General features: G+C 48.2%; 1 protein-coding gene across 1 annotated transcript in view; it reads right to left on the bottom strand.

Moving 5' to 3' along the window:
• Positions 1–3635: 3635 nt before the first annotated feature.
• FRMD6 (FERM domain containing 6) overlaps positions 3636–10447 on the bottom strand; it is a 68606-nt gene continuing 61794 nt past the window's right edge. Inside the window, exons 11-14 of the mRNA XM_066640512.1 lie at positions 9695–10030; positions 8348–8482; positions 6924–7015; positions 3636–4897 (exon numbers count right to left, since the gene is read on the bottom strand). Of these exons, the coding sequence (XP_066496609.1) occupies positions 4613–4897; positions 6924–7015; positions 8348–8482; positions 9695–10030 (848 nt within the window). The 3' untranslated portion in view covers positions 3636–4612. The remainder of the gene's footprint in view (positions 4898–6923; positions 7016–8347; positions 8483–9694; positions 10031–10447) is intronic.

Here is a 10447-nt window from a genome sequence, read left to right as displayed (position 1 = left end):
TCTGATTGTCACATAGACTCCCGAAGGCCCACACACATACCCCACTTGTCACACAGTCCATCTCAACCCTTCTGGCCTGAGCAGAATGGTCCTGGTTTGTGTTCCCTCCACACCACCTGCTCCAACTTGCATTTTCATGGGCCCACTGGCCTGCCACAGGCCCACACTGGTGGTATTTTGAGAACTTTCCTTAACAAACTGTCCAGTGCGGGGAGGGGACGGGACGGACACACCAAAAGATGACTCAAATGAAAACCAGCAGAGACGACAGCAATGGAAATGGTGATTTTTATTGTCATTTCTTTGAACTGTACCGTGAAAGGCATACCACACGCTTTCTGCACCGCAAAACAAAATGGCTGTACTCCCTACAGACCCGGCTCAGGCCCTTGTGCGCCGCCACCCTGCCAGGGAAGAGCCTTTCACAGAAAGGATTAGTCGGCCTGTGTAGCGGAGCGCTCTCGGCCAGAGCCCAGCCCAACATCAACAGCAGCAGGAGCCTGGAGGCACCCAGGCCCACCCACAAGTCCCAAGAAATGCAAATATTCATGTTCATATATAGAAGAAAAAAACAGCTTCATATCATACTGCCTCTTTGTACAATGGTGCATAATACAACAGACTTGCTTCTCATCAACATCCCTGGCAACAGTTCCTGCGTTCTCACTGTGCATGGACCCGGACCATGGCCAATTCCCACGGCGCATGCAGCGGTGCACTAGCAATGGCGTGCTGGCAGCTGCCCCATCAAAAAGAGGCAACGTTGCGCTCTTGCACACAATACAGGCACCCCTGAGATATCTCAACATTTGGCCCACGCTAGAAATGATGGCAGCCGCTCCGTTCGTATACACGGTAGCGTAGCTATAGGATGGTGGTGGTATTATAGGCACCGTTGCATTGCTGTAGCTGCCCAGAACGGCTCCAAAGGCAAGTGGGAGGGGCTGCTTATACAGCGCGTGCAGTGCCTGCAATACTTACCGCCCCCCATAGCTACTCTGCTGGGTACACATATAAATGGGGTAGCTGGTGTAACTTTTACAAGAGGAACATGGGAGGGGGAATGGTGACCTCCACTCTGCTCCCCCACTTGAAACTAGCTGGATGGGGGAGAAGGCAGCCTGAAGCGAGAGGGCATGGGGGAAATAAGGTCAGGGAAGGGGGAGAATTCAGCTCTCCTCACCCAGGCGAGCCTTTTTGCAAGTGAAAGATTAGACCCCCTACCCTCACACTTCACAGATAAATGAGCAAACAATGTGAACATCCACGACCGCCCTGTCATGACTAATTTTGGCCCTTTAAGTGTAAAGCCAGCTATGAACACAAGGCAGCCCTCAAAGGACCTTCACCAGCCATTAAAACCACAGGGAGACCAGGAATGTTGCGCCTAGATACTGCGGGGGTTGATTCAGTCAGAGGCATTTCTTGGAATTTATGTCACGTCAGCTTTTGTGGGTCCAGTGAGACTGTTTGTGAGGCAAACCTGCCAACGCAGAAAACCACCTGGAGTTGTGAAGGCATGCTTTCATCTGCTTGGGAGGGTGTGTGCATGTGTAAAAAATTATACCCATGACTCCACTGCTCCTTTCCTTGCTTAGGTCACTAAGTAGTGGCATGGGACCTTATCTGTACTGGAATCTCTTGCTACGCATAACCACGACAATTAAGGTGGCAAGCACTGTGTGGGTGTGCGTTCATGCCCTCACAACTTGTTCCACAAAAGTCAACATTTTTTCTTAAGGAACATGTTCACAGCATACAGAACATTGACCACGCAGCTACAGTGGGGAGATTAAAAACAATTCCAAAAGTCATGACACCTCAGACCTGCAAATCAGTGCAAACAGCTCCCCAGTATTGCTCCCTCACTGAGCACCTTCGCTGCTACTGTTACTTGAAAGAAGATCTGGTCCATCAGTCAGCGGCCCAGATTCAGGAGGCATATCCAAGTCAACATGCTGGGAATGCTGGTTTTAGCCAAAAGTTTCTGGTTTACCTCAGAAAACACACTTACAACATGGCTGAAGCAGATTTACCATCATGGCTTAAAATGGCCGCTCTCCAATACCATAATTCTTCGCCCAACAGCTAACAATGATTGACCCATTTTGATACCAGAAAAGGAAAAGAAAATGCTCATGCCTCTTTATAAAAATATTAAGCTTTCAGCTTTATAAAATAATATATATCGTAAGAAAGTCTCCAGTTAGAAAAAGACAGTGTATCAAAAATACGGCAATGCTATGGCTGTAAATACAAAATCCCTCAAAAATATCTCTCTCAATCTGTGTTTTTAAAGGCATTGTGCTCTGAGAATATTTGCTTTTATAAATGCTTTCCCCATGTGTTGGCAGAAGGTTTTGTATCACCACAATTCCCTACAGGGGACAATATCCCAACCCATTTAGAAACAAACAAGTTCATGGCTGCTATCCTCCAAAATTCACAGGCTCTAGAATGGCCCCTCTGAAGACAACACAAGCATTCCAGAAGAAAGGGTGGGTCCACATGGAATCCTTCCATGCTCCCTGCGCAGTGTTAACAAATGTGAGTGAGGGCAGAACACTGGCCAGGAACTGGATTGCTCAGAGAGCACGGCCATGGGCTGCTCCAAAGAATGACTAAACAGCACATGTGTTTGCCATTGTCATGTTACCAATTAGGGATCCGCTGGCCATTCCAGCTCTCTGCAGAATGTAGTATCTTATGATACTTTATTTATTGGAGACTACAAATAAATACTGGTGTATATATATATATATAAGGTGGTCAGAAAACACAATGCACACATTACTGTTTAATGTGCGCATCAAATGTTTTGCATGTATTTGTAAAGACACATAAAAGAAGAAGTGGCCCTAAAGCACAGCTGCACAAAGGTAAAGGGCAAAAGCTTTTCTCCACACCTAATGGGGGGGGGGAGGGGGGGGAGATCCTCAACCAACATGCCAAAAGGGAAACAAGGAAGAAGTGGACTGCAGAAAAGACGGTGGTGAACATTTGAGGCACAAGTTTCTGACAGTTCCCCCTCCTGAAGCCAGCTGCGAAGAGGTAAGGCTTACAAAATTCTTTACACCTCACTAAACAGAGAACTGGTGGTCATTCCCAAGTGAGTTTTGGCCTATGGGACATTTGCTGCTTCTGTTGCACTGGCACACACTCAACCCCGCTCTGCAACTCTGAAGGGGTTGAGCCCACATGAACATCGGGGTGGGGACCCCAAGTGTCACATGTGCACTACGCTCCTGAAAAAGGGCCCCATGTTGAAGCATCCTTCACATGTCAGAGGACGGCAGCCAGTGGGAATTTGGATACAGGATCAATGGAAACAGGATCAGTAACAGTTTCAAAAGCCACACTTCATCCTGTTTCTATTGGATCGTGTTGGTACTTGGGGGGGGGGAGCAGGAAACATCTCAAGATAAAGGGAAGCTCCACTTTAAAGAGAAGGAAGAAGAAATACTACTGAAAAGAAAAGAACAGGCATACTTGGACTGCAGGAGCAAGTTCCTTTTTCTAGATAGCAAGAAGGGTGGCCTTCCCCCCCCTCACCACGCGTAAGACGGGCTCTTACACGATTGTCTATATATGTATCAGAAAGAAAAGAAGCAGAGTTAACTTTCTACGGAGGCATTTAAAATAGAAAACAAAACAGAAAACAGGGTCTATGAATTGCAAACATACATTATATACTCTCTCTAAACTTATATAGGTATTTTTATATAACTCTCTCTCTCTCTCTTTCTCTCTCTCACTCACTTAAGGTACTTTGGTCAGCAAATGTTATTGCTACATCCTTACAGACTATTTGTTCTTAAGCTTTTTTTTTTCCCCTACTGAAAGCAAACAAAAAAAAGCTTCCAGACACTTTCCAAATCCCATTCCTTTAACACTGATTTGTTTTTGTAAACTTTACAAAATATCAGATGGGAAATCCTCTGGGATTGTAGTCCATGTGCATGTTCTGGAGAACAGGAAAACAGCAAGATGGACCTATGGCAGCATGACTTGCTCTCGGCCTCCCGCGGCCTTCTCGATAACGCATAACGTCCTTTCTGCTTGTCACGGCCCGCAGCCTCTCTCTTGATGTCATCCATTTTGGATGTGTTCTTTGGCTTGACGCAGTGCAGCAACACACAACAACATTAAACGAAACAGAAAAGCTGAGGCAGAGCAATGTTCTCATATCTATCACACAACAGCAGAAACCAAGGAAGGTGGCAATGGCGATGCAAGAGGCCTCAACATCCATTGCATGGAAGACTTCCAGCCCCTTCCATGAGCGAAGGCAACAAGGTTGTATAGCTTTTAAAAACTCAAAACAAGAGCGAGCGATGAGTGTTCCGAATGGGCCAATGGCAAAGGAGACGGCAACTTCTTCTAAATCCATCCAACCCATTTGTATCAGCCACACATCACAACTCTCCATGCCAGCTCCACTTCTGGGACAGGCATTTGTAAAAGTGCCACAGTCTACAAGGCCTTGATTTTTAGTATCCAAGAGAAAAGACATTTGGGGGGGGGAATCCCTGCATGGCACCAGAAAGAATTCAAGGACAGCATGATGAGTTCTTTAACATCCGGGATTTGGAGGAGCACCCCAGAGGCAGTGTCAAACCACAAACTCTGGAATTTCTTCATGGGCAAGATCCAAAGAGAAATATTTGCTGGCCCGTTTGACGGGGAAAGCATCCTGGATGTTGATGCACTGCTGAGCGAGGCAGCCGTTGCAGTAGAGGCCCTCGTCTGCCAGTCCGTGGCCACACCCAAACGTGTAGCTTTGAGCAGTCTCCTGGCACAGGCTGGCCAGGCGCAGGAAGTCTTTTTGGTAGAGCCGGATGTCGTCCAGGCTCAAGCTGTGTCGGTCGGAAGACGTCTTTGGCTTTCTGCAGACTGACTGTGGGACACAAGAAGACAATATACGGTATTAGATCAGGCCAGATGAATTTCATCTGTCAGGACACTAAGACACAAAGATCAGCACCAGCTCTGACTGCACCACCAGAAGCACCCATTGCTGGACCTTGAGCCATGACACATGATACGACACCCCTACACAGTGGAAAGCACTTCCGGGTAGAAAAGTAGGCAACCTGTATTTTGACTCTTGCTTATCAGAGTTGTACGTTCTCCTGAAGTTGTAAGGCAGAGTCTGGGCTGTACCATTTTAGATTGCATGTAGAGGGCTCAGGTGGATTGCTGTTCACGCAAAATAAACTCCCTGCGCATAGAAAACCAGCATGTCAGGGGAAGGGTAGGCTAGAACTCTTCTCTCCAACATGATTCAGTGGGCAGGACTTGTGTCTAAACCAAAGAACATTTGATCATGTAAGCCCCCACCTACAGTCTGAAGTGGTACAGCCCTGGCACAACCACCTCAAACTAGGGCTATCCCTCTTCTTCCTTTGGCTCAGGGAAGTTTCTAAAAGCAGGTTAAGAACATAAGGTTCCCAAGAGTATCCTCAGCTATCCAGCTTACAGGACAACACGCACACACGCCATGTTGCAGCTCATCTTGGCTTTGTAGAATCTAGAAGAGTGTTTCTCAGTGGGTTGAGACCCACTGATGGGCCATGATGGGTCTGCCTCCAAAAGCCTTATCTGAAGTCCCCAGAGGCTGCTTCTGGGTCGTGCTGGCCTGCAGTCAACTCCCTTGGCCTCTGAGGGCCTTAGAATGCCTCCCAGACACAACCAGAAATCACTTCTTGTTAGCAGAAGCTTCTTTTGGTTTACTTCTGCAACTTCCTGTTGCATCCATTTGCTGCTCTATGCTCTTTTTACGTGACTACTTTTTATCTGACTACTGTTTTTATGATATGTGTTAATATGCTCTTATCTGTTTGTAAATTATGTTTTTTTAATTTAACCTGTTGTAAGCCACCTTGAGTCCCTTTGGGGAGAAAGGCGGGGTAAAAATAAAGTTTATTATCATCATCATCATCATCATCATCATCCAGGAGAGGTTTGGAGGCCACAGAGGCCAAGGGAGAGAATTGCAGACCTATATGACATGGAAGTAGCCTCCAGGGACTCCAAGTAAGGCTTTTGGGGGCAGCATTGAGCATTATGTCGCAACCAACCACAGAGCGGTGCTCAAAAGTTTGGGAGCCACTGGTCTAGAAGCAAGTTACCCCCCCCCCCGTCCAAAGGTGCTTTACACTACGGTCAGAACACTGGACCCTTTAGCACCCTTCATCTGACTGGCAGCAGAGTCCCAAAGACCAAGGAAGAGACTCCCTCAGCACTCCTGTTGATATCGTTCCCCATTCTTTGTAGCACAAAGTGGCTCACACCACCCTACATTCATCAAAGGCAACACGAGACAAAACCCCCACCACTGCAGCATCACGACCAGTATTTTAAAAACAATGCTGAGACCCTAGCCATATAACCTCAGATGCTTTGCAGAAGAGCCAAGTCTTCACCCAATGCAGGTAGGAGAGTAGGGACAGCACTGGGCGCTGAGGAGGAAGAGTGCTAGGGCCACTATAGGAAAGCTTTTAAGGAGAAACGCCAGGAACTTAGTCTCCCCTCCTGCTACAGCCCCTTCCAGAAAAAGGCACGAAACAGAACATCTTCCAGGCTACTTTCAAGTTACTCCATTACAGGTGTACTTGCTAAGCACACAGACGCTGCGTTTTTCTTCTCTCTCTGGCTGCAATGTTTCCCTCCCTGCCCAAAATGCCACATAGGTGGGCCATGTGGGGTGGCGCAAAAGACTCTAAATGAAATAAGTCCAGGAAAGGCAAATGGTTGGTGAGGAAGCATTAAGGGGGCTTCTCTAGCACTAATTTTGCTCCCTGATCTTCTTCAGTCCCCAGGACTACTGCACAACACTGTCACCTCTGAAGATAGGGCTGCTGCTAGCTGCCTGAGATTCTCACCATCCACAATCTTAAATCCACAGGCCACAATTTACAAACCTGAGGCAAGGAATCAATGCTCTGGCCCCGAAGCTTGACGACAGTCTCTGAAGAACTGGAGGAAGAAAGACTCACTTCTTTGACGACTAATCCTGACATTGAGCATAAAGGAAGAATGACAAAAGATGTGGGATTTATTGATCCATTCTTAACAGGGTTGTTTATAGCATGAAAAAAATGCAATCCCTCCACCACCCCTGGAAGGCATTGACAGAACAGGAGATGCGGCAATTCTGTCTGAGCTTGCCTGCTTCCTGGCACGCTGCATGTTGTGTTAAAAAACACAACAGGAATTTCCTTTTGCACGGCAGACATTCAGTGATTTCAGCTCCACAGCTGTGGTCTGAGGGAGACCAGCCCAGGCACCAGTTGATCACCTCAGTGGGAAAGATGCCAAATTGAGATTTTCCCCCCCTTTAAATAGCTTGGCGTGTTTCCACAGGAGTGACAACCAGCCCTGAGGTAATGTTTTGTGTCTGGACTCAAGGACAACCTAGACCTGGAAATCTTTGTGCAGATGTTCAGTATTCATCTTATCTGTTCCCTCAGCAAACACACCAGTTCACACCCTGGTCATCTCTGGCCTTGACCCCTGCTCACCCAAGCTCCCTCACCTCCATCCTGCTGCCAAAATCATTCTCTCTTGCTGCTGTGATCACATCACATACATCCTTAAATCCCTGCACTGGCTTCCTGTCTTCTTCCAGATCCAACACAATTTCCAAGTCCTTCTCTTCAAAGCCTTCCATGACCTTCCTCCACCCCACCGCCCGAATCCCATATCCTGCTCCTCTCCTGCTTACGACCTTCGCCCCTCCAGCTCTCCCACGCTCAGGATTCCTGCACCCTCAAGTAGTCCACCCCTTCTCTGTGGCCTGAAATTCCCTCCTTAATTGCCCAGCCGAGGGGTTCTTTTTTCCCTTCCTTCAGATTCCTCCTTTTCTATAAAACTTGTGATGGTGACAGCCTCTTTATATCTTGCTGAAAATAAGCAGAAAATAAGTCATCCTCTTCTTCCCTGGCAGTAGTCCCCCCCCCCCCAATTAGACTGTGACTCCCCCAGTTCAGGGAATTGTATTCTATTGAGAATCACCATGCATATCAATGATACTATATAAGCAAAACAACATTTTGAAACAATATGTTCCAAGATATTCGATCCCATTTACTGCTTACGATCATTTAAGTATCTAGTTAACCTGAATGCATAAATATTAATTCAGTTAAACAGAGTGCAATGGAGGGTACGCACTTCATTTATGCTTGTTGAGAAATACTAAGTTGGTACATACTGCATCATATTTACCAGTATTTGAAGAATCTTGGTTGCGATATACCCACTCACCCACTTGTATCCCTTTTGTACAGTTTAAATTCACTTTCACCTTCCTTTGCTTTTCTTTTGTTAAGCACTGGGATGTTACCTGAGTGCCCGTTCAACTTCCTGGCCATCAGCATATCCTCAGTGATATAGATGCAGACATCGGGGCTGACGTCATCCAGAGACGTTTCACTCACAGGCTCAATGTCTCGAGGGTCATCCACCAGCATCTCTATTTCTGAGTCAGAGAAAAAGAGAGAGTGAAATGACTACTGCATGGGCATGGAGTCGTCAGGGGTCAGCCAAGTGGCCTGTGGTCAGCCTATGGCCCTACCTGGAAGACCTGTGATGCTGCCTTGATAATGATAGATCTTTCACACCCCAGTTTTTTTCAGATGCTTCAGGGCCAAAATGAGCCTAGATGAGCAGGCACTCTCCCTTTAAAAATACATGCAGGAAGAATGACTCACGGGAGGAGGAGTTTTAGCAGAAAAATGGTCCAAAGGGTTAGGATTAAACATTAGTCCCTCTCTGCCATTCTGTCACTACTGACCATGGCTTCTTGGCTAAACTGCAAAAAAAAAAACCCACTCAGATGGCCTGCATCTTATCTAATTTGGCCTTCCATAATAGCCTACTGGAGTGAGGAAGAAATTCCAGTCTTTTGCAGAGGATCTTGGAAATTCCCTCCACCTTCCTTCCAAAGATGCTGCATTGTCTGGAAACACCCCCTCAGTTCTGGAAACACCCCCTCAGTCACATTCTCCTTGGGCCGAGACAGCAGACAGCGTGGCATCTGAGTGACTGCCATAATTTGGAAGGAATAACTCCGTGCTGTTTGGAGTCCCTGGTCTGTAAAAGCCAACAGTTACATTTTCCAGCCGAAAGGGAGTGAGTGCAAATTGCTGGCTTCTAGAGCCAACAGTTCACTTGAGGAAGTGAGCTTGTCCATGTGAGAAAACAAGACAGGAGAGAAGGAGCTCCTGCAGGATTCAGTTTTACAGGCAGCTTCTCCATACAAAAAAGTTCACAAAGCAGTTTATATGCCCAGCTAAACGAAAACAGAAATGGTGCCCTGCCCCCAAGGGGCTCACAATCTTCAAAAAGACAAAAGAGGAATCATCATCAGCCACCAGGAGTGAAGTCCTGCTGGTGTGAAGATGGAATTTGCTCTCCCCCCCAGTAGGCATACGAGGCCACTACTTTCAAAGGTGCCTCTGTGCTCAGTTGGGAGGGGGGAATCTTGCACTGAGATAGTCCTCCTGTCTTACTGCCAACTAACTTGCAGTGGCTCTACAGGGACTCGGGCAGAGAGGTGCCTTTCCCATCACTACTACCGAATAGCCTTTTTACACTGGAGAGCCCTCCCTGGACTGGATTCAGGAGAACGTTCCGCATCACCAAGGCTGGACCAGCCACAGGCTCAGTGGGAATCCACAGGCAGGGTTACCTTCGTCCTGAGAGTCCTCCTCCAGCCGCTCCTTCTCGCCACTCTCCACCCCGGAGGTGTGAGAGCTGCCATGGCTGGTCATGGAGCTGCAGGCCCTCAGTCGGCGGTGGACGGCGGCTGGCAAAAAGTCGTCCTCTGCGGTCCGGTCCCTGGGCTTGGGGTCTGCCTCGATCCCAGAGGTGTGGGAGCTGCTGTGGCTGGCACTGGAGTGCCGGGAAAGGCGCTTGTGCTTCACACTGCCGGAGCTGCTTCCACTGGCTCGGGAGCGCTTCTCCAGCTGGTCCATGTCGAGGTCCAGGGCATCACTGATGTATGACTCGCGGTACTGCTTCTTCTCTGGGGGGGAGGGGAGACGGGGAGAGAAAAGGCAACTTCTGAAGAGCCTGTTGGCATTTTTTGGGTGACCCCACTGTGGGCTGGTGGGCTTGGGAAGACAGTTCGGTTACACAGAGGCGTAGCCAGGGGTGTGTGTGGCACAGCAAGGATAACAGATGCTGCAACAAGCCATGAAAGCGGCCCCTCCCCCTCACCATCTGAGCCATTCTGGGCAGCGATAGCAACACGGTTGGCTCTGACAGCAAGGGGGAGGGACTGCTTATACTGCGCGTTGTGGAGCCTGCCGTACTTATTGTGCCACACCCCCCTGCTACGCTTCTGCAGCTACGCCACACCGCCAGCACGCAAGGGCCACCGCTGGGTTTCGACATGGTAACCCCAGGTTCAGACTCCCACTCAGCTATTACAGTGGTGAAC

This window comes from Tiliqua scincoides, chromosome 1 (assembly GCF_035046505.1).
Source record: "Tiliqua scincoides isolate rTilSci1 chromosome 1, rTilSci1.hap2, whole genome shotgun sequence".
NCBI lineage: Eukaryota > Metazoa > Chordata > Lepidosauria > Squamata > Scincidae > Tiliqua > Tiliqua scincoides.
The sequence above is the reverse complement of the archived record's forward strand: the minus strand, read 5'-3'. Positions and strand labels throughout refer to the sequence as shown.